This window comes from Xyrauchen texanus, chromosome 29 (genome assembly GCF_025860055.1).
Source record: "Xyrauchen texanus isolate HMW12.3.18 chromosome 29, RBS_HiC_50CHRs, whole genome shotgun sequence".
NCBI lineage: Eukaryota > Metazoa > Chordata > Actinopteri > Cypriniformes > Catostomidae > Xyrauchen > Xyrauchen texanus.
In genome coordinates, this window is record NC_068304.1 from 13,271,666 (window position 1) to 13,295,263 (window position 23,598).

At 36.7% G+C, this 23,598-nt stretch overlaps 1 protein-coding gene across 1 annotated transcript; it reads right to left on the minus strand.

Annotated features, from left to right (window-relative positions):
* Positions 1 to 23,284, minus strand: LOC127622996 (neuroblast differentiation-associated protein AHNAK-like). Its single transcript, XM_052097219.1, has 7 exons — positions 23,177 to 23,284; positions 11,934 to 11,983; positions 11,732 to 11,830; positions 11,506 to 11,631; positions 11,055 to 11,220; positions 10,620 to 10,813; positions 1 to 10,478 (listed from the first exon to the last, which is right to left on the minus strand). The coding sequence occupies exons 1-7, from the start codon at positions 23,268 to 23,270 to the stop codon at positions 2,385 to 2,387; spliced, it is 8,823 nt and encodes a 2,940-aa protein (XP_051953179.1). The 5' UTR covers positions 23,271 to 23,284; the 3' UTR covers positions 1 to 2,384.
* Positions 23,285 to 23,598: the final 314 nt, after the last annotated feature.

The window sequence follows — 23,598 nt, forward strand, 5'->3', positions numbered from 1 at the left end:
TTTTAGTGCAAACTTCACTGTAAAAAAGATACTGTTGTTTTTACAAAAAAAAAAAAAACCTACAAAGAAAACTGGCAGCTGTGGTTGCCAGTATAATTAGGTCAAAAATACAGTTAAAATGTAAACCACTTTACAGAACAACCTGTACATTTTACAGTTTAAAATTGTTGTAAATTACATGCTGGCACTGTAAAAAAATAAAATAAAATAATAATAATATAAAATTTACAGTAATAAAAAAATCATAAGCTTGATATATTTACCTTCTGAAACTGTAAAAATCTGTTGTTTATTTTATAAGGTATTTGTTGATCATTGTAGTAACTACAGAAGGGCACATGATGACATGATGTTCATCAATAGTGGCTCTTCCACAAACAATGAGAAATAAACATGTAGAGACAGCGCTCAGTGTCACTCACACAAACAATAAACATGTGAGATTTAAATAATGCAGTAAACATTAACTAAATTACATCAAATACAACACAGAACGCCCCAGTGTACGTAACTGATATAAAAAATATGATGAAACATAACTATTCCCATAAAATATAATGAAATATAATGGGTCACACAGGGAATTCTGGGAATGCCCAATTACTGTTTTTTTTTTACTGTAATTTTAACAATAATTTACTGTAAAAAGTACATGTACTCTCTTGTTAAACAATGTACATTTTTACCATTAATTATACAGGAAAATCTTATTTTTACTTCAAATTATTTTTTTTTTTGTAAAAACTACTGTATTGTCTTTTAAAATATATTAAAACATTTTACTGTATATTTTACAGTAAATATTTGTTAATCAATTAACATTTTATTTCTGTAGCATTTTTTACAGTATTTTACTGTTAAAATTACAGACATTTTTTACTGTGTTTGTATAGTTTTAATCTCCAATATGTTGGATACTGTAACATCTTGCATAGTCTTATAATCCTTAGCTAGCCAGCAGAATTGAATAGCCAGGTTTACATCCCAGTTGCCCTGTTGCACGTTGTAATACTTTAGTTTAGCTTATGTATTTTCAATAGATCAGGTGATGAATGGTCATGTTACAATGCACCCCTCACATGTTACAGTATGTGCCTCGCCTATAGGGCACATTATAACATTCCACTTCCTTTCTCTCCAGGTTTTTGGTTACAAAAAAATTATACACTGTATTCATGAAACAAGACCATGTTTTTGTACCAAAAATGTATGTGAAAAAAGCTAAATACTTTAAAACACAGGTGCATTTACCCAAACCAGAGAAAATCCAAAAAGTATAAGTTTCTGCCCTGTTTGAATAAAAAAAGAAAAAATAACTATTGATAAAAATTATATTAATATTTTATTAAGAGTATTCTATTTTTTTTTGCATTAGCTAGAGATAAGCATCTAAATAATCGTGATTCAGAAAAGCAACACAACATTAAAAACATGCAGTTCTGTACTAAAACCTCCCTTTAAAACACGTACAATACAAATACATTTACACTGCTATCATTTCAATCACTGTCTAATTCAATCACTAAAACAAGAGTTAATTTTGAAAATAAAATAAAAACATTTTTACACTCTCATTGCAATTCACAAGAATTCAGAACATTTCCCATGAACAGAGAATTTTATCATATCACAATTCTAAGAAAACATTAGGGTTAAGGCAAAGGAACTACATTGTATTATTATATTGTAAATATCATAACTTATTATTTATATTGTTTCAATCTCAGAAATCAACAAATAGTCTACATCATAGACTTTTTTGTTTTTGTGTCTTATAATATGTACAGGTCATGCGTATAAATATGAGAAAATAGTACATGTAGTATTTACAATAAACACAACCTATCTTGTTCAGATTCCACAAAAACAACCACAAACCACCAAGACAAACCAGGCATCAAAAAGAAAAACAAAGTTTTCAAAATGCTTTGAAATTCTATAAATGGCATACTGTTTTCAGACTGCACAATAAAATGTATGCAAAAAAAAAAAAAAAAACACTTTCTAAACATCTTTGCATTTATTTGTATAATTTGCACAGATTTGTGCGTATGCTTGTTATCTACAACAAAATGTGCATCTATATATATGATCCTTTGTAATATCTTTACAAATATATCAATTCAATGTAAAGTGTCAGAGTGGCAAAGTTACAAAACATAAAAATGAGGTCTACAATAAATATAATGTTCTGTGTGTTTCAACATGTTTATGATGCATACATTGTGTTGCTCTTGCTAAAGCTGGTGATTTATTTTTATTTTTTGCTTTAAATAAAACAAAAATAGCAAGACAAATTGAAACCATTGACACATATAAAAATATACAGTATATATTATTAAGCTACCTATTTATTGCCTGTCACATTTCTGTGACTCAGATGCTTACTGCTTTGAACTGCTACTTCTTGACTCTGTATACTTAGTCACCTTCTTCACCACAGTAAGAGTTCCCTCTTTTGTTTCGGTAACTATATTCTCTGAGGACATTTTCTGGGTCGAAAATTCAATGCTTGGCATCTTCACATAGAAACCTCCAGAGGCTTCATCACTAGAGCATGGAAGAGAGGACTTACTTCGCCTTGGAGACCCTTCTGGTGTGATTTGAAGGCTGCCAGTAGAATGGGAGCTAAGGGTGACTTTGGGTACTTTTATCCATGTTGTCTCCTCTCTTTCTTTACTTTTCTTTCCTGAGATAAATCCAGCTGAAACTGTAGGTATTGGGGACTCTGATCTTTCCCATTCTGCTAGCATTTCAGTCCTTGCTTTTGAAGATACTAAAGCACCAATCTCTCCCATCTCCTCATCCATCCCTGTTTTCTTTTTTTCACCAGGACAAGACATTTTGCCTGATTTTGTCTTTGCCTCCTTGATCTCTTTGCCATTCCCTGAGGTCTCTGTCCTGAGAAGTTTCATACTTGTTTCCATGTCTTCTTCCTCATCTATTTCTTTTGAGTATGGTGAGAAAAACTCAACTTTGGGCAATTTAAGCTTTCCAAACATTGCTTTTTCATCTTTGTCCCCATTTAGGTTAAGACCTTTTCCATCATCAGACCCACCTTGTTTTACATCAAATGATACTGTCTTCCAAGATGAAAAAGTGACTTTGGGCAACATTAGCTTACCAGTCTTTGGCTTTCCCTCAGTTTCCACATCATCTTTACCATTAATTGATTTCCCCTTTTCATTTGATCTAGACTTGCCAAAACTTTTCTTCATTTTGATCTTTGGCAGCTTCTCATCTCCAATTCCTGCACTTGCTTTACCACCTAGGCTAGCCGAGCTCACCATTTGTGGATTCACCATGACAAACACTGCTTTTTGCACTTTTGGCATAGGTGGGCCCTCATACTCTATCTCAGAGTCTACTGTTACAGAATTACATTTTACCTGGGATGATTTGATGTTGGCTTCAGGTGAACATAAAGAAGGCAGAGGTATCCCAAACTTTGGAATTTTGGCTTTACCAACCTGCTTTTTATCTTCTTCAGCATTGTCAGTGCCAACTTGTGCAGTCCTATTGTCAATGTCAAGTTCAGGAAACTTTGGTGTTGTTATTTCTATATTAGACAGTTTATGTTCCCTTTTTGAACTTACATCTGTGTTGATGGGTTTAGTAAAAGCACATTTTTCTGGGACTTTAATATCTATGCCACCTTGTTTTATTGTTGGACTTGATATCTCTACATTGGGGATTTTTAAACCTTGTAAATCAACTGTCAAGTTTACATCAGTTCCTTCTCTAGCATCCTCTTTCCCAGACTTGTTTAAATCAGTTTTCAGTCCAGCTGATTTTACTTTTGGCATTCCGATATTAAATTTTGAACCTTTAACTTTTGGCCTTTTCATTCTTCCTTTTGGTGCATCATTTCTAAGATCAATATCTGGCAGTTCAATCTTCTTTTTATTCTTTTTCCCCTCTTTTGATAGGCCAAGATTAATCTCTAGACCCCCTTTTGGACCCTCTATACATATAGTTGGAATCCTAAACTTTTTACCCACTTTATGTGAATCAGTTACCTTATGGACAGTCTCCGTAGCAGGAACTGAAATATTTGCTTCTTTAGATATTCCTTGAGGTATGGATATGTCCAGTTTTGGAATTTTTACATTTGGGATCATGAATTTTCCACTTTCTTCTCCAATTGCTGCTTTTTTAGTATCAGACTCTCCAATTGTATCTTGCGATAATGTTATGTCTACCTTTGGTATCTTAATTGTACACTGTCCACCTCCTACTGCAACAGATTCTAAAGCCTCAAGATCACTTGTTTTGCTATGCGGTAATGATAGATCCACAGTAGGTATTGCTATTTTCGGCAGTTGGAAGTTGTCACCTTGTTTTGTGGTCTCTGTTTCTTCTGTATCCTCTTGTTGTCTTTGAAGTAATGATTTATCTACTTTTGGCACATTAATATCAGGCACCTTGAATTTCCCTTCTTTGACTTCAAGTTCCTGTTCAGGAGTCTCGTTGTCTCCTGTTTTTTCATGTGATAATGACACTTTTGGCATTTTAATATTAGTATCCCCTTTTTTACAATGGGGTAATAAGATATCTACTGTTGGTAGTTTAATACCAGGTATTGTGACTTTACCCTTTTCTTCACCAGCCTGAGTTTCTTGAGCAACTGTGTCTTTTGATTTTATTTTAGGATGTGATATATCAGCTGTTGGCGTCTTTAATTTTCCACTGTCTACTTCTGAATCTGGTTTATGGCTTTCTCTTTTCCATCCGTGAGATAGTGATAAATCTACCTTAGGCATTGTGATGTCTGGCATTTTAAATTTTCCCCCTATAACTCTAAATTCTGAATCAAGATCATCACTTTCACCTGTGTTTCTGAGTGGTAATGATATGTCCACAGTGGGCTTTGAAATGTTGGGCATTTTCAGGTTGTCACCTTTAGTTTCAACGTCATGTTTAGATGTGTCAGTTTTTGCATGGGGTAATGATATTTCCACTGCTGGCATTTTTAATTGTCTTCTTAACTCCAGCTCTGGAACATCAGAGTCTGAAGATCTTATTCTTGGAACCACAATATCAACTTTTGGCATCTGGAATTTTTCTCTTTTTCCTTTCATTTCTTTTTCTGGGACATTGATTTCTCCTATTTTCCCTTTTGGAAGAGATATATCAACATCTGGCATTTTTATGTCCAGCTTTTTGAATATACTCCCATATCCTCTGACTTCTAGTTTTGGATCATCAAGGCCACCAGTTGTCTCCAGAGGAAGTGATGTGTCTGCATTTGATATCTTAACCTCTGACATATTGAAGTGTCTTCCTCCTCTAATTTCCAGTTCTGGAGGACAATTTTCACGAGTTTTCCCACTGGGTACAGATTTGTCCACTGTGGGAGTTGTAATTTTTGGTAATTTGAACTTGCCACCTTTAAAGTCTACCTCAAGGCTATCCATGTCACCTGTTTTTCCACGCGGAAGTGAAATGTCTACTTTAGGGATTTTGATATGGGGAAAATTTACTGTACCCATACTACTATCAATATTTAAGTCAGAAGAGTTTGAGTCAGCGGATTCATTTAGTTTTACTTTTGGCAAGGAAAACTTTGGAAATGATATATCAATAGTTGGCATCTTTGGAATTTTTAAGTTGCCCTCATAACCTTGGATATCTTCCTCAGACACATCAACCTCAGATTTTGGAAGCAATACCTCACAGTCTGTCATATTTGTTGTTGGTAGTGATATTTCCACTGCTGGCATTTTTACCTTTCCTTTGTTATCCAGTGTGGGGGTCTTGAAATTGCCTCTTTCCCTAGCATTTGTGTGCAAGGACATATCCATTTCTGCATATTTTAGCTTTGCTTTGGGACTAGATGTTTTGAATTTGAGCTTGTGTTTGACTTCGTCATCTGGACTCTCCACTTGGATTTCTGGTTTTGTAATTTCTTCAGCAACGTTTTTAATCTTTATTTCAGCTTCTGTGCCACTCATATCAACATTCATTTTGGATATTCCAATGGATGGAATTTTGATTTTGGCCTTCTTAATTTTGCCATCAGTTTCCATTGATGTCGATCTTCTCTCCATGTCCAAATCTAAAGGACTCTCTAGTTCTTTGCCTCCACTTTTCAGTTTTTTGCCAAATTTAGGAAGTGACATTTTGGGCATTTTTACAGATACTTCTGGAACATCAAAACTGTCCCCAGATGATGGCCTCCCACCCTCTGCTTTAAGGAGTTCAATATTTTCCTTATCACTACCTTTTCCCTTTTGAAGAGTAAAGTCCAGGTCAAATTTAGGAGCAGATATGTCAACCATTGGTATTTTCACAGTAGGTAACTTGATGTTTCCACCTGGAGTCACCTCAGGGTAATTTAAGTCAGTTATACTTCCACCAGTAGCTTTTGCCTCCACATTAGAATGATTGGTCATTTTAGGTAAAGAGATATCAATGAATGGCATATGGAGCTTTCTTGCTTTCTTGTCTGTGCTTTCAACTTTGAGTTCATGTTCTGTTAGCTTCATTTTAGGAAGAGAGATATTATAAGTGGGCATATGAAACTTTCCATCCTTTTCAATATCATCATCCAGATCAAGGCCTCCCTCTTTGGTTCCTTCTGGTAGGGAAATATCAACAGAAGACATCTGAAACATTACTCCTTTCCTAGCTTGTCCTTCAACAGTCATATCTCTCTCTTGTTTCATTTTTGGTAAAGAGATATCTATAAATGGCATGTGTAATTTGTCGCCTTTTACATCAGGGTTGTCAGCTTTAACATCACATTCTGAAGATGGAATTTTGGGCAAGGAAATATCTAATTTGGGTATTTCAAAATGTCCTCCCTGTGTATTACTGCTTTCAACAGCAATGTCTCCTTCCATTTTTACTTTTGGAAGTGAAATGTCTATGGATGGGAGGTTGAACTTCCATCCTTTCCTGTCTAGATCAAGGTCAAAATCTCCACCTCCTTTTCCTTTAGGTGATGAAATATCAATAGCTGGCAAAGAAATGTCAAATTTGAGCATTTCAAATTTTCCTTTTCTTGCATGACCTACAACATTTAGATCTCCAACTGCCCCTTCTACTGGTAGAGAGATATCTACAGAAGGCATGTGAAACTTTCTACCCCTGATATCAGGACCTTCAACGTTGACTTCACCCACAGATGTTTTAAATTTAGGCATTGAAACATCAAATTTGGGCACTTCAAATTTTCTTCCTTTTCGTGCATGTCCTTCAACATTTAGATCTCCACCTGCCCCTACTCCTGGTTGAGAGACATCAACAGAGGGCATGCAAAATTTTCCACCTTTGAGATCAGGACCTTCAATGTCAATTTCACCACCTGAGGTTTTAAATTTAGGCAAAGAAATGTCAAATTTTGGCATGTTAAATTTTCTTTCTTTTCCTGTATGTCCTTCAACATCTACATCTCCACCTGCTGTTCCTGGTAGAGATATATCTAGAGAGGGCATGTGCAATGTTCCACCCTTGATATCAGTACCTTCAACTTTGACTACACTCTTTAATTTAGGCATAGAAACATAAAATTTGGGCATTTCAAATTTTCTTCCCTTTCCTGCATGTCCTTCAGCATCTATATCTCCACCTGCTCCTCCTCTTGATTGAGCGATATCTACAGAAGGAATGTGAAACTTCTTACCCTTGATATCAGGACCTTCAACATTGATTTCACCTCCTGGTGATTTGAATTTAGGCAAGGAAACATCAATTTTGGGCATTTCAAATGTTCTTCCTTTTTCTGCATGTCCTTCAACATCCACACCTCCACATGCTCCTCTTCCTGGTAGAGAGATATCTATAGATGGCATGTGAAACTTTCCATCTTTGAGATCGGGACCTTCAACGTCAATTTCACCCCCTGTTGTTTTAAATTTAGGCATGGAAACGTTAAGTTTGGGCATTTCAAATTTTCTTCCTTTTGTCTCATGTCCTTCAACATCTACATCTACACTTGCTCCTCCTCCTGGTAGAGAGATATCTGCAGCGGGAATGTGAAACATTCCACCTTTGATATCAGGACCTTCAACATCGACCTCACCCTTTAATTTATGCAAGGAAACATCAAATTTAGGTAATTCCAATTTTCTTCCTTTTGCTGCATGTTCTTCAGCATCTACATCTCCACCTGGCCCTCCTCTTGGAAGAGAATTATCTACAGAGGGCATGTGAAACTTCTTACCCTTGATATCAGGACCTTCAATGTTGATTTTACCCCCTGGTGATTTGAATTTAGGCAAGGAAACATACATTTCCGACTTTTCAAATTTTTCAGAACCTTCCACATTGAGTTCTCCTTTTGTGGATTCAATTTTTGGCAAGGAAAAATCCTGTTTCAGCATATCGAACTTTCCTGTTTTTTCGGAATGTCTCTTGATATCAACATCACTTGTGCCTGTTACTTTTGGTGATGGTAGATAAACAGACGGCATGCTAAATCGTTTTTCGTCAGGCCCTTCAATACTGATATCACTCTCTGGCAATGACATTTTTGGAAGAGACAGATAAATTTTGGGTATATCGAACGTTTCTGATTTTCCAGAATGACCCTCAAACTCTGCTTTTCCTTTTGGTAAGTATATATCAACAGATGGCATTTTGAATTTCTCACCCTGGACCTCTGGATCCTCAGTATTGATTTTGCCTGTGGAAAATTTCAATTTTGGAAGCAAGACAGCTACATGTGGCATCTTGAACTTGCCTTCTTTCTCTGACAGGTCTCCAACCTCAACATGCTCCTCTGCTTTGCCTTTAGGAAGTGAAATTTCAATTGATGGCACATTAAATGTTCCTGCTTTTATTTCAGGTTCTTCAGTAATGTCACCCTCAGGTAATTTCATATTTGATTGAGAGACATCTACACTAGACTTTCCCCCCTTTTCAGAGTGACCCTCAATATTTACATCCCCCTCCAGTGTTCCTTTTGGTAAGAAAATGTCAATACATGGCATACTGAATTTTCCACCTTTGATCTCAGGCTCCTCAATATCAATTTTGCCTTGTGGTAATTTCGTTTTGGGCAGAGAAATGCTTATTTGAGGTACTATAAACTCAGGTCCTTTAACAAAAGGACCTTCAATTTCCCCCTTTCCTTCCACTTTACCTTTTGTTAGTGGAATGTTGACATTGGGTAAATTGAGTTTTACAGTTTTGACCTCAGGTTCTTCTTTTGCAGTCTTGACCTCAGGCAATTTTATTGTAGAGAGAGAGATGTCCATTTGAGGCATTTCAAACATCCCTCTTTTTCCGGCATCTCCCTCGTGTACACTGCTTCCCTCAAGTTTTCCTTTTGACAATGATATGTCAACTGATGGCATGTTAAATATTTTACCTTTTGCTGCAGGTTCTTCAACTATGATTTCACTCTCAGGAGATGTTATTTTTGGAAGGGAGATATCTAATTTTGGCATTTCACATTTTTTTCCTGTACTTCCAAGCGCCTCACTGTCAGTGTTTTTTGCAGTCATCTTTAGTAATGAGTGATCTGATGTAGGAAGGCTGATGTTCATATCTGATGTCTCTATCTTGGGCACTGCAAGGTCTAGTTTGGGGAGAGAAATCTCATGCTGTTTTACCATGGATCCATCAACGTCATCTCCAATTTTTTGATTTACATCAAGGTTTAGCTTTGTCAATGATGTGCCAAAATTGACCATGCTAATTTTTGTTCCTTTCACATTTGGATCATGAATTTCAACATCTTTGATTTCAACTGTGCCCTTAGTCTTTGGGAGGTGCAAGTCCAAATTCACTTTGGTTTGAGCTTTGATGTCAGTCATGGGCATTTTCAGTTTATTTTCAGATGTATCAATTTTCATACTTGCCTCTCCATCAGTTTCATCTGAATGACAAGAAAGCCTTAAATTTGGCAATTTGACATTTGGCATTGTGTTTGACACATCCAGATTCATCCTAGGCATTTTTTTCTCAGGGCCCTCTCCCTTTCCTTTTACACTGACCTCAACATTAGGTACATTAGCCTCAGCATTGTCCTGAGCCATGCTGAAATCAGTCTCTACCATCGGTTCTTTCACCTCAAAGTTGTCATTTGAAGATTGTACATCTAATTTTGACTTTTTGGTTTTGGGAAAGTGAATTCCAAATTTTGGACCTTTCACTTTTGCCTTCGGCTTTGCTCCAGAAACCTCTGCCTCTCCCTCGTGTGTTGAAACATCTACATTGATGTTCCCTTCACCTTCAGCAGCATCTGTTGCTTTCATCCTCAGAAATCTGATCTTCTTCTTCTTCCTACTGGTAGTGATCACACCCTCCAGCTGTCCTGATCCATCTGAAGTGGCCTTCCCACCTTTCCTCATCTTGAACTTTGGGAACACAAACTCAATATCAACAGGACTTAGGTCTGATCTGCCAGATGAGCTTTCAATGTCCAGCTCTGCTTGTGCCCTTGCTTTTATATTCTCTTTCAGTCTTTTCAATCCAAATCTTCCTCCTCTCTTTTTCTTAGCTTTGAATGGTTTCACACTTTTGACACTCTGCAAGAGAAAGATTATCATTCCCTCTAGTGTCTAATATTATAATTACTTAAGTAAAAACAAAAACACTTTGAAAATAATGCAGGTTATTTCTGCATAGCCAGAAATAATTCTATTGTATAACAGTATTTAAATATGTACCATTCTTTGCATCTTGGCCTTACGTCCCCTGAGTTCAAGATTTTGTCCACCTGGACATATGCTGATTTCGCTTCCTTGCACAGTCCTCTTCAAAAAGAAGGATACTTTGTAGGGTTCTGCACACTGAAGAATTTGTAATGCGTCCTCATATTTCACATTATCAAAATACACTCTTGCACTTAGTAGTTGATCTCCTGCAATAATACATCAAAATTATTAACAATTTGCTTGATCATGGTCTTTATTCATTTGTAATACATCATGTCATGAAACAAAGTTACTTGAGTAGGCTACACATGTATTCAGCATGGAAATGTTGTAGATTGAAGATTATGAAATTAAAGTTGATTGCTCTTCTTGTTATTTGAGGGACAGTGGTTTAAGATTATTTATAATGAATTTGACTTTGAAATGTAAAATACAGTCCCTTGATACCTTTCTGCAGACTGAGGTGCTTGGCTGCCGGGGAGTCTTTCAGGACCTCTTTGATAAAGATGCCTCGATCCCCTCCACCCACCACACTGTACCCACTAGCTCCAACCTCGGCCTGCGTTTCAACAACCACTTCCACAAGTTCTGACAGCTGGCAATCCTTCTCCACCTGTTACAAAAAATTACATTTACAAAAATAAAACACTTGCATATTTGAATTGGGTAACATGGTGGTGAAACAGGATTTCCATTTTAGTTAAAAAACATTGCAGATTTTCTACATTTTTGCCAAGGACTATGAATTTTATGAAAAATTCTATGAAAAATGCTAATTTATGCTTGGTGTGACTAGCATGTTTGTATTCAATATCATACAAACGTGGTTGTTTTCATTTTGATTTTGTTTTTTTAAGATCATTTTGAGAACAGTTAATATTATGTTTTTGGCCCATACTTCATTCTGACTGTCCTTCTTGGGGGGTTCCTCCATGTCTATGAGGGTGGAGTGAGTGTCTCTTTGCTGGTTTCTCTTCTGACTCAAAACTTGTTTAAGTTCTGCGTGGAGCTTTTCCTTCTGAACCTTGAAAAAGATGAGTAAGATAAAGATTGTGAGAGATTTTTGATTTCCAGTTGCTTTATGGAGTTCAAGTAGAGCTTGGAATAAAGTTTGTAGTACTCACAATTCTCTCTGGACTGTCCTGCTCATCTGTGGCAAGGTTGTGGTGTGGAGGGCCAAAAGGAGGCCTGTCTGAGGGAGGAGACCGCCTTTTGTCATTTACCTGTTTGTAAGATATCAAACATGGCAGAGACAATATAAATATAATGCAACACCCATCTCCCGTTGGCTTTGAGGTGGTGGTTGTTTGACACGTGACTACCTACAGGTGAATCTCTGGCTTCTGGATTCCCATGACTGTCCTCTCTGTCAGAGTCTGCAATTAAAGCAGGTTTACAATGTCAGAAGACATCAGGCAAAATGGCTTGTTAGGCAAAGCATTCAGTGATTGCTTTTATGTACTGGATCAATGCCATATGATCATATGATATAAGGAATACAACTAAAGCCAGCTTAGGCTAAAGCTTGCTGTTCATGTATCAAGCATGACTGGCTACTGATCCCACCACAAATTCTATCAGTGTAACAAAATAGCAATATAGCCACTAGATTTTTGCATTTTTGAAAGAAAATGTGACTGGTGCTTGCCCATGCATATCTCACTGCCACAAAGCTAAGGTGTTGTGGGTAGTTGCTAGGTGGATCCTACTGGCCCAAGTCAGAAGAGCCCAGACCTCAATTCTATTTAGATCCATAGATTAATCTTGGTTCCCTCCTCTTTTAATGTAAATCAATGGTATTTTTCTGGCTGTTTTATCATCCGCCAGGCAAATATTGTTAGACTGATGGCTTAGAAAAGTAATAGCACATCTTTTCACAACAAGCGACATAATGTAAGGTATAATTTAAGAGTTGTATGCAGAATGTTAATACTTTGAGTTAGAGGTTTGAATTTCCAAAGAATGTCCTGCTTCACTATCCTGTCCCACCATAGATCAAATTACTATCAGGTTACTAGCCTGCAAACGGTGTCCTCTCTCAATCAGCATGGTTTTCATTCCTCATTTGGCAATGGTGTCCAATATCTGCCATAAGCATGCATAACCAGCATTAAGAGATCTGTAGACCAGCAGGCAATTATTTCTAATGGGCTCAGACGCCCACACTACATTACCTTTTCCACAATACAAGCAAACACATAACACAGCACTAGCAGGTGTCTTCTTATTGTGCTGTGTCAACTGTTTTAGGACATTTTTCTGTCACATCACACAGATTTCAGTCTCAGATTTCAAAAACTGTTGTGTGCACAGATGTCTTGTAGATCTTAGACATATAGCAATCACTCAGGATGTGGTTTGAGATGCATGCAATACACGACTCTGCAAGTTTAAATGCATCTGGTTGGTAAGGTCAGACTTTTAAACTTTACTCCTCCCAATCAGAACTACTGTATGTTTACATACCAAAGTTTTGGGAGCCTAAAGAAGAAAATGTGGCATATTTGTTGTTGTCAAATTGTGTAGAAATGGCAGCTCAGCACTCAAATAGCGTCATCTTTAGTATTTAATTTGAGCCATTGCCATTGGTTTCTGGGCAATCAAGCCTCCTCTCTGTAAATTAGGCTCACTATAAATTGCACTATAAATTGCCCGGCACAATTTTTGCAAAATCGCGCTGTTACTGGCATATAAAATCACAATTGATCATTTTCTGTCAGTCTTGGCAGCAGTAATTCATCCAGTAATGATCAAAAGGTGGTGAAGAGCATTATAACCTGGCGTATATCCAGATGTGTAGTGTAGTCAAGTGCACTTTTGGCATGTTAAAGAGATGATTCAGAGTGATGCTGTACAGTCCTGGTAGAGTGTGTCAGATCGCCATGCAACATCCTTTACAATATCCTCGCTCTGAACTGGGCCCTTGAGATTGAAATTGCATTCAGCACAGATTTTGTAGGCACATTTGAAGCATTGCCTGATCTGCATACTTTTTTTTTGGTCAATTGCCTGCTAAACCAATGCAGACAGCACATGCAAATAAGCTGTGCTTTTACAGCCAGCAATTCAACCTAGTGAAGATAAAATGTCTATGCTTGCATGCATCTGTATGCATATCATGTGTGGATTTGTGTGTTTGTATGTGATTGAAAGAGGCAGCTGTTCTCTAGTGATGCTATATGTCCAGAGGAGGGGACAGAACACAGGAATGGTGCTGCACATATCTGATCTTTATGTAAACACACACTGCTTTGACCCACATCTGCTTCTGTAATAACAGAGTTAACCCAGAGCTCCTACTAATGCTGGTATGAAAGAAATAGGCAAGCTGGTTACACAGCATCTGCCAAACTTAACTGAACTTCAGCTAATAAATGCTTCTATATTATGCACTACTTATTGATGTACTTGAGAGGCCAATAAATCTGTCAGCATTTTTTAAGTAAGAGTTCTCATGCTAAAGGGTACTGTAAGCATTTTAAGCTGTTTTGCCAACCAGTGCCAGATGTAGCCACTAGACTGTCCCTATGCCTTTTACTACAAATGCTCTCTTTAAAACCTAAAAGACCTGATTTTGGCAAACACAAACTTGTACAGGGAGAGTGTGTTTCTGATTGGCTTGTTTTCTGATTGGCTACTTATCTGTGCAAGACACTCCCCCAAATAATGTTGCTGTTGACAGAGCCTGGGTCAGTCGCATAGACAGGTGTGCCTTAGGGCACCTATTTCAGTAATATCTGTAGGGATATGCTCTGAAATTTCAAGTCCTGAAATTAACTTCCCATACAGGTGAAACTCGAAAAATTAGAATATCGTGCAAAAGTTCATTAATTTCAGTAATTCAACTTAAAAGGTGAAACTAATATATTATATAGACTCATTACAAGCAAAGTAAGATATTTCAAGCCTTTATTTGATATAATTTTGATGATTATGGCTTACAGCTTATGAAAACCCCAAATTCAGAATCTCAGAAAATTAGAATATTGTGAAAAGGTTCAGTATTGTAGGCTCAAAGTGTCACACTCTAATCAGCTAAACACCTGCAAAGGGTTCCTGAGCCTTTAAATGGTCTCTCAGTCTGGTTCAGTTGAATTCACAATCATGGGGAAGACTGCTGACCTGACAGTTGTGCAGAAAACCATCATTGACACCCTCCACAAGGAGGGAAAGCCTCAAAAGGTAATTGCAAAAGAAGTTGGATGTTCTCAAAGTGTTGTATCAAAGCACATTAATATAAAGTTAAGTGGAAGGGAAAAGTGTGGAAGAAAAAGGTGCACAAGCAGCAGGGATGACCGTAGCCTGGAGAGGATTGTCAGGAAAAGGCCATTCAAATGTGTGGGGGAGCTTCACAAGGAGTGGACTGAGGCTGGAGTTACTACATCAAGAGCCACCACACACAGACGGGTCCTGGACATGGGCTTCAAATGTCAAACGTCTTACCTGGGCTAAAGATAAAAAGAACTGGTCTGTTGCTCAGTGGTCCAAAGTCCTCTTTTCTGATGAGAGCAAATTTTGCATCTCATTTGGAAACCAAGGTCCCAGAGTCTGGAGGAAGAATGGAGAGGCACACAATCTAAGATGCTTGAAGTCCAGTGTGAAGTTTCCACAGTCTGTGTTGGTTTGGGGAGCCATGTCATCGGCTGGTGTTGGTCCACTGTGCTTTATTAAGTCCAGAGTCAACGCAGCCGTCTACCGGGACATTTTAGAGCACTTCATGCTTCCTTCAGCGGACAAGCTTTATGGAGATGCTGACTTCATTTTCCAGCAGGACTTAGCACCTGCCCACACTGTCAAAAGTACCAAAACCTGGTTCAATGACCATGGTATTACTGTGCTTGATTGGCCAGCAAACTCGCCTGACCTGAACCCCATAGAGAATCTATGGGGCATTGCCAAGAGAAAGATGAGAGACATGAGACCAAACAATGCAGAAGAGCTGAAGGCCGCTATTGAAGCATCTTGGTCTTCCATAACACCTCAGCAGTGCCACAGGCTGATAGCATCCATGCCACGCCGCATTGAGGCAGTAATTAATGCAAAAGGGGCCCAAACCAAGTACTGAGTACATATGCATGATTAGACTTTTCAGAGGGCCGACATTTCTGTATTTAAAATCTTTTTTTTATTGATTTCATGTAATATTCAAATTTTCTGAGATTCTGAATTTGGGGTTTTCATAAGCTGTAAGCCATAATCATCAAAATTATATCAAATAAAGGCTTGAAATATCTTACTTTGCTTGTAATGAGTCTATATAATATATTAGTTTCACCTTTTAAGTTGAATTACTGAAATTAATGAACTTTTGCACAATATTCTAATTTTTCGAGTTTTACCTGTATTATTATGTGATTGCACATTGCAGCTAAATGATACATGAAGCAGAGAAACGTAATTGCATAGATCCTTCAAAACAAGCTCTGTCCATAAAAACTAGCGATGAATACAAATTGAGTTCAATGACAACTACAACTGGACCACTGCCATAAGCCCCAACAGATCCCTTCATGGGTATGTGCATCCGTAATCCAACAAGGATAAAGTATGTTCCACAAGATACAATGGTTCAAAATAAACACAAACTGTGATGAGAGCTGTGCAGGTTCACTGAAATATCCTGAAAGATAGATATTGCATTCTGTGGTCCTCAATAAAAAAAACAAGTCCAACACTTGGTAAAGGTTACTGATGGTCACAGTCAGTTCTCTGTTTATTAGAAGACAATGAGGGGAAGGTGCTTTTTAGCATTGTTGGGATTCTCAACAAAAGGCCTGAGACTGCAATATCTAGGGGCTGAACTTGGATGCTCAGAAGAAGATTAATCATTATTTACACACCCTCATGTAGTTCCAAACCTGTATGATTATATTTCTTCTGTGGAAGACCAAAGGAGAATATTAGCTCATCAGTCACCATTCACTTTGATTGTCTGGAAAAAGATGCAATGAAAGTAAATGATGTCTGAGGCTAACATCCTATTTAACATCTACTTTCATGTTCCACAAAAGAAAGAAAGGCATATGAGTTTGGAACAACATGAGGGTGAGTACATAATGACATGTGTAATATGTACAAGTTTTATAAAGCATATTTATATACATAGCTAATGCAACATATGATGTATTAATTGTGAGAATTAGAGTTTTTCCCCTCAGTTTATACGTGCTGTCTCAGGGGAGGTACACATGATGGATGCAGCCTCTCCCGTTGGTGTGTAAAATGAGGAGGAAATGCCTATCTTTAAACAGGAAACAAGGATTTTTCTTAAAATATATATATATATATATATATATATATATATATATATATATATATATATATATATATATATATATATATATATTTATAAACACCCAACACCAAATCTGAGACAGAAAAAAAAAAACATTTTAATCAACCAGAATGATGTCACTTGTGTTGGTGCTATGGGAACATATTCCTGTTCCTTTGAAATATTTTCCAACCAAATAAAGGAAAATAAATAAATAAATTAAAAGAAATTAGAAGCACAGTTCTGATTCAAAGTTACTATAATTGTGGAAAATAAATATATAATGATTGAGATATATATATATATAATTAATTTAGTAATATTTGTTACTTTCTATTATAGTAATCTTGTTAAGTGGGGAGAGTTCCTAAAAATCTTGCCTTTCAACAACATTTCCAAATCCAAACTGTGTCCTCCCCTGCAGCCTATGCATTTGCTTTTATTTTAAAAAGCCTTTATCATTGATCTGGAACCTAAAATGTCATAGCTATGCTCGTTTTCTGTTTACCTATTCTGATAATATATTGAATCCAGTTCAAGGTGTTATCTGGATTGTGAGATGAGATATGTCATAATGCGAAACTGTGCAATACTAAATTGGTCTTTGTTTGTACTAGCAAACAGTGTCCCCAAAAAGTGTTTAAACCCCTAAGCCACGCTTAAAAATGTATGAATATCACTGCTAGTAGTCGACTGATATGGGTTTTTAGATATTTCAGCATCTGAGATAATGCTGAAATATCACAGTTTAATATAGTTATATATACTTATACATAAAATTGCAGTATTTACACACAATTTCACACTGTACTTTTCATTTGTAAACATGAAAAATAAGATTGTGTGTTTTAAGATGGTAGATAGTTTGGTTATCCAATTTTAGTAATTTGTTTGCACATAAAGAAATCATTAATATATTAGGAAGAAGGAAATAACAACAGTGCCCACAGTAGTCCAGCAGCCACGGATGGCATGTGCACATTAACAATGGCTTTTTCTTAGAAATCACAGAATCAACCTAATTGAACATTGAACAGTAAATATGACATTTACTTAAAGTAAATGATAAAAGTTCATTGGTATTTGCCTTTTTATCATTATACAGTTAAAAGTTACAGAGAACTGGTGAGGAGAGAGAGAGAGAGAGAGAGAGAGAGAGAGAGAGAGAGAGAGAGAGAGAGAGAGAGAGAGAGAGAGAGAGAATTAACGAAACAGAGCACTTTAAATGCCACATGCACCTGCGCATCTATAACTTTTAACAGCACCCTCAAGACTTGAGGAACTAATTGGACAAATGGGAAGTTTTATCAGCCGATACCAATAATCAAAAAATTCTGAATTCCAATTTTTTTGCCTCAGTGATATAGCGGTCGACCACTAGTCACTGCATTAGATGATAACATATTAAACCAAGTGGCATTTATTAAAAATATAGCACAAGTACACTTTACAACAAACCATTATAAACTACAACTAAGTTGACATTGGAATCAAGTGATTATAACTTATAAAGTTAGTTCATAGGAAAGGTGTAATTTGTGTGCAACTTTTATGTTTTTATATTTTGTTCTGTAGTGCCATGATATTCATGACATTATTTACATTTCCATGTGTGGTTTAAGTGTCCACATACTTTACTTTTGGGGTCACTGCATGTAATGCAGTGTTTTAAAACTGCACCGGTTAAATTTAAAAAGGTTAAATAAAAGCGCATACTGCAGTACAAATACTTTTTTATCTGATCCATAACATCAGAATCTGTCTGAACAACATTAAGATATGGTCTACCTCTTATTTAAAACAGAATCTCACTCACATGTTGAAGTTAAACATTTTCAGAGGCATCATAACTTATCTGTAGTGACATTAAAAAGTCTCAGAATTGATCCCCCATACCCTGGCCAGCTCCTCAGTGGAACGGTGTCCCATTAACATATCTGACTCCTCAAACGTGGCAGGAATGTCGCTAGTATCACACACACAGACATTCCCATAGTAATGGTGGGAGGGGCAATCTGAGGGACATTTTTGGTTTAGAACAGCATAAATTATCCACATGTCAATAAAGGAAGTTTTAGTAGTGCATATTTTCTAAATAAATAATAATAATAAAAAGAGTTGATGAGTTACATGTGTACTCTTGGTTCTTGATGCATCTGGTTCTATAGGAAGGCTGCTGTCTTTAACCCACAAATGGAACGTCTTGCTATATTTCATCACAAGGTGTGATTTTAACTATGGCATTTTGAGTGGAGTGAGACTCTGATCTTATGACCAGCAACTGCAGCTGTGTACAACTAATATAGGGCTCAGCACACACACACACACACACACACACACACACACACACACACACACACACACACACACACACCCTCACAGCCCAATACGCTTCCACATTTCAGTGCCTTGAGCAAGTAGTGACAGTAGTATTCTGCAGGAGAACTGTAAGATGCCATGTGGTTACATACATTTCATCTTGTCTGCTCTTTAAATTGTTTTAAATAATTCTCAGCATTAATGCATAAGAGTTTATCACATTATGAACTTCTAATAACCTGATTTTAACACAAAGGCCTGTACAACAAAGTTGGTATCCCAAAAGAAATTGTGATATCCCTCTTTTGACAAAAAGTATCTAAGAAAGTCAAGTGACAAGTAATAGCCTATTTGTCTCTCTAAATATTTTATTAACTGTGAGCTACTGTAAATTATACAAGTGCTCCGATAACATTTTACTGTTGAATTCATAAACAGCTGTATTAAAATTTCAACGTGAGCGGACAAGCAATGCAGGGACAAATATTTCATGGAATGTAACTCAGAAATATACAAGAAAACAAGTAATCTGTTACCTACCTTTATTTATTGTCTCCCTTTGCTGTTGTATGATTTACGGTATCTCAATGATTCCCTCAGTAACAAACTCACTTTTTCTCCCCCCTATTCTCTGCCAGCTTATTCTCTGACTGACCCGCACTGACAGGGAAACTTGTAGTAGTATTATGAAGTTGGCCAGGGGAGGTGGTCAGCAAGCCAATTGGATAAAGCCACTGGGTTTCCCCATGTACAGATAATGAGAGAGTTGGGTGGGTTGGGGAGGTGAGAGTAGTATCAGAGTTGCCACTCTTAAACAGAGACAGTCTACTAACATGACAAAAACAGAATAATTTTACTCTTGTTTTTCCCAAAACTTTCCAAAAGCTAACCAAACTCAACAAAAACAGAAAACATTCCAACATCTGTAAAAGTGAAAAGAAGTTGTCGGGAGATCTTTTTGGACACCCAAAGTCAAAAATAAGATAGGAATGTTTTTTATTTTTAGGGTAAATTATAGCTTTGCTTTTTTGGGGTTTTGGAGCTGTTGTCTTGGGCTTGACACCCAATACAGTGCTAGCGTATATAGTGTAAGGTGTGTTCTGCCTGGTTGTTCTGCCTGGTCAATTTGCTCATGCTGAAACCAAGATGGAGTGGTGCCCAAACAACTCTAACAGGTCACAAGACACTGCCAAATTTCATTAGCCCCACTGCGTGACATGCAGGTGAATCCACAGGGTCAAAATAGCACTTGGATCCTCTGGTCAGCCACTCATACTACTAACGGCTGGGGTGTTCACATTGTTATAACGCTGTTATTGTTTTAATACATAAAAGTAGGTTTTTGAGAGGCACAAGGTTGTATATAGGTGTAGAGGTTTATGTATGGTGGGGCAACTTCCCTGGCACAAAGTGAGGTGTCCAGAGTTTATTAACTAATGCACCAGCTGAATAGATAGCCAAAACGAGTGGACAGCTGGGTATAGAGGTCATGTGACAGTGATAGTAAAGGATAGGCAACATGATCACATGACACTCCCCTAATCATACCAGAAGGAAGACCCTTTCAGAAAATGTACCTTTAATTAGATATTTGTTATTTTCTGAAGATATCATAAAGGGCTCTACATTTTAAGAATTAACATTTTTGGTTTAACTAACCTTATAAGCCAGTCATTATGTAAAGACTTTGACAGTGATTGAGATTCCAAAGATCCTGTTGACCATCATTAGATTACTGAAATCCTTTTCAAGATAAGCAAATATAGATCTTACACATTTCCTTGTCAGATAAACCATTATAAATAAATGAGAAAACACTCCTGCCATGTCAACAATGCTCAGATACTTCCTTGTAAACCTTGACGTTCATCTTACACAATGTATGGTCGACAAACTGGAGAGCCACATAGACAAAGACAGGAATTGGTTTGATTTAGCAAGAGATTTTTGTGCAAGGAATCCTACTACATCAACTACTGGTTGAAAGCAAAAGTATATATCAATGTCTTCACATAAAATTAGCTTTACATTTCCTTAAATTTAAAGAGTCACAATGGATTTAAATGCTGTCTTTTGAAAATAAAATCATGACCTGTACTGGGCTGTGTCCAAAACCTGAAAAAAAACAAAAACTGCCTTCTCTGGCAGTATATGGAGGTAGGACGGCATCAATGCATGTCCAAATTTAATGCCTGCAAAACATCCCATCTACTAAGATAACTTCATCTAGTCGATTTTTGAAGTTAACGTAGGTGTATCCTAGCTGCCTATGATATCCCACTATCCGCAAGTGTGCAGATCAGATAGAGGAGTTGAATTTTTCATACATTATTAACATATTTTTTTTCTTTATATGATATGATTATGTGGTCATTAAATATTTGTTTATCTCTAAGGTTCACTTGAATTTGTTTTAATTAATTGCACATGACTTTATGGTGTCTTAAAAGCTGATCTGAATCCTTAAGAGGTGGCTTCATACAAAAAACGCTGTCTGTTAAGTGTTAGTTCAGACAAAAAATATACTTATCATTATTTACTCATGTAGTTTCAAAACTGTATGACTTTTCGCAGTGGAACACAAGACTTTAAAAAAAAAGTCTTTACAGGATTTACTTGCAATGCAAAAGCATAGCGACTGTAAAACTCGAATGAGCGATACAACTCATTAGGTGTATTTCAAGACTTCTAAAGTGATACGATCACTTTATGTAAAGAACAGAACAAAATTTAAGTCATTATTCACTCTGAAATCACATCAAAACATTAATAAAGCGCTCAAATCGAAAATGGTGGCTACATCAATTGGTACTTGTGACATGACATCATTATGTTTGGTCATGAGATTCAATAATAAACTTTGAGTTTTGACGTTATCAACGTAGCTAGCATATTTGTTTTAAGCACTTTTTTTTCATTGTACCAAGTGATTGTATTGCTTCAGAAGACTTGAAATATAGTGCACAAGTCATTTAGTTTTGCACAAGTTGTTTACTTTTACAGTGGTTTTATGGTGTTTTTTTGAGCTGGTGGACCAGCATTGGCATGTTGTTCACCAGCAAAAATACTGGTTAATCAGCATTGGCTTTTTTCTGTAGCTTGTTGACCAGACCATCTTGCTGGTTAAATTAAAGGAATATTCCGTGCTCAATCCAAGTTAAGCTCAATCGACAGTATTTGTGGGATAATGTTGATTACCCCAAAATTATTTTGGCTTGTCTCTCCTTTTCTTTAAAAAAAAAAAAAAAAAAAAGTAAAAATCGTAGTTACAGTAAGTCACTTACAATGGAAGTGAATGGGAGCCAATCTGTAAATGTTAAAATATTCACAAGACCTAAAGAATATGAGTGTGTATATGATTTTAGTGTGATGAAATCGCTTACTAACCTTTTTTGTTTAGTTATATACAATTGATCAATTTCTTTGCTGTGATTAACCTTTTTTGTTTAGTTATATACAATTGTTCAATTTCAAACAACAATTTAAACAACTTTACAGCTCAAATAATACACACTTTTTTTTTTTTTTACAGAAGAATTGATGTTAGTGCTTTTACAAAATGTTAAGCTATACATTCTTTAAACTCTCCAAAAATGGACCCCATTCAATAAATACCTCACTGTAACACAGATTTATGCTTTTTGGAAATAATGAGTATAAATCGGAATGATTTTTTGTGGTAATCAGCATTATCAAACAAATGCTGTCATTTAAGCTTAACTTGCATTGAACCCGGAATATTCCTTAAAGAAGGTTGGTAGGGACACCAGCATACAAAACACAGCAAATGCTGGCGACGAGCAATTCAACAAGTTAACACCTCTAAAAATGGCTTTTCTCATACAGAATAATTTTTTAAAGGCCTAGTGCTTGGTAAAAATTATTGACAATTCAATTATTTTACAAATTTGCTGCATATATACAGAATTTTACCTGAATGAATTAACAAATGGCCATCAAATATCAGGAAACCCACCTGCATTTGAAGAGGTTGTACAGGTGGCACGGAAAATCCCTCGCAGACACTCACACATGGCAGAGGAAGACACACACTTACACACACTAAACATGCATTATAAACAATATGCGGATACTACAGGTCAAATGTTTGGCTGGGTCTCTGCCTGGCTGCTGTAAGCAGATCGTTTCCAGCAAGCATGAAGAGAAGAGGGTCACTGATTCAGAAAGAGAGGGGGATAGAGATACAGGAAGGGGTTAGGGACAGAGACTATGTTTCTTTGTTGGGCGGGGGGCAAGTTTGCACCAAAAGTGAATGAGAGAGTGGGGACATGAGTAGAGAGAGAAAAAAGGTGATGGAGGGACAGAGAGCGAGCGAGTGAGCGGGTAACAACAGGGAGACAGGATAGAATGTTGCATTAGCTAGCACTGAGAGTCAGC

Excerpts from the sequence above, each read along its gene's own strand:
- LOC127622996 (XM_052097219.1), bottom strand. The coding sequence starts at position 23,270 with ATGTTTAGTGTGTGTAAGTGTGTGTCTTCCTCTGCCATGTGTGAGTGT. Across the intron at positions 11,632-11,731 it reads AGGACAGTCCAGAGAGAATT|GTTCAGAAGGAAAAGCTCCA; the intron begins GTGAGTACTACA and ends ATCTTTTTCAAG. Across the intron at positions 10,479-10,619 it reads AGGCCAAGATGCAAAGAATG|AGTGTCAAAAGTGTGAAACC; the intron begins GTACATATTTAA and ends TTTCTCTTGCAG.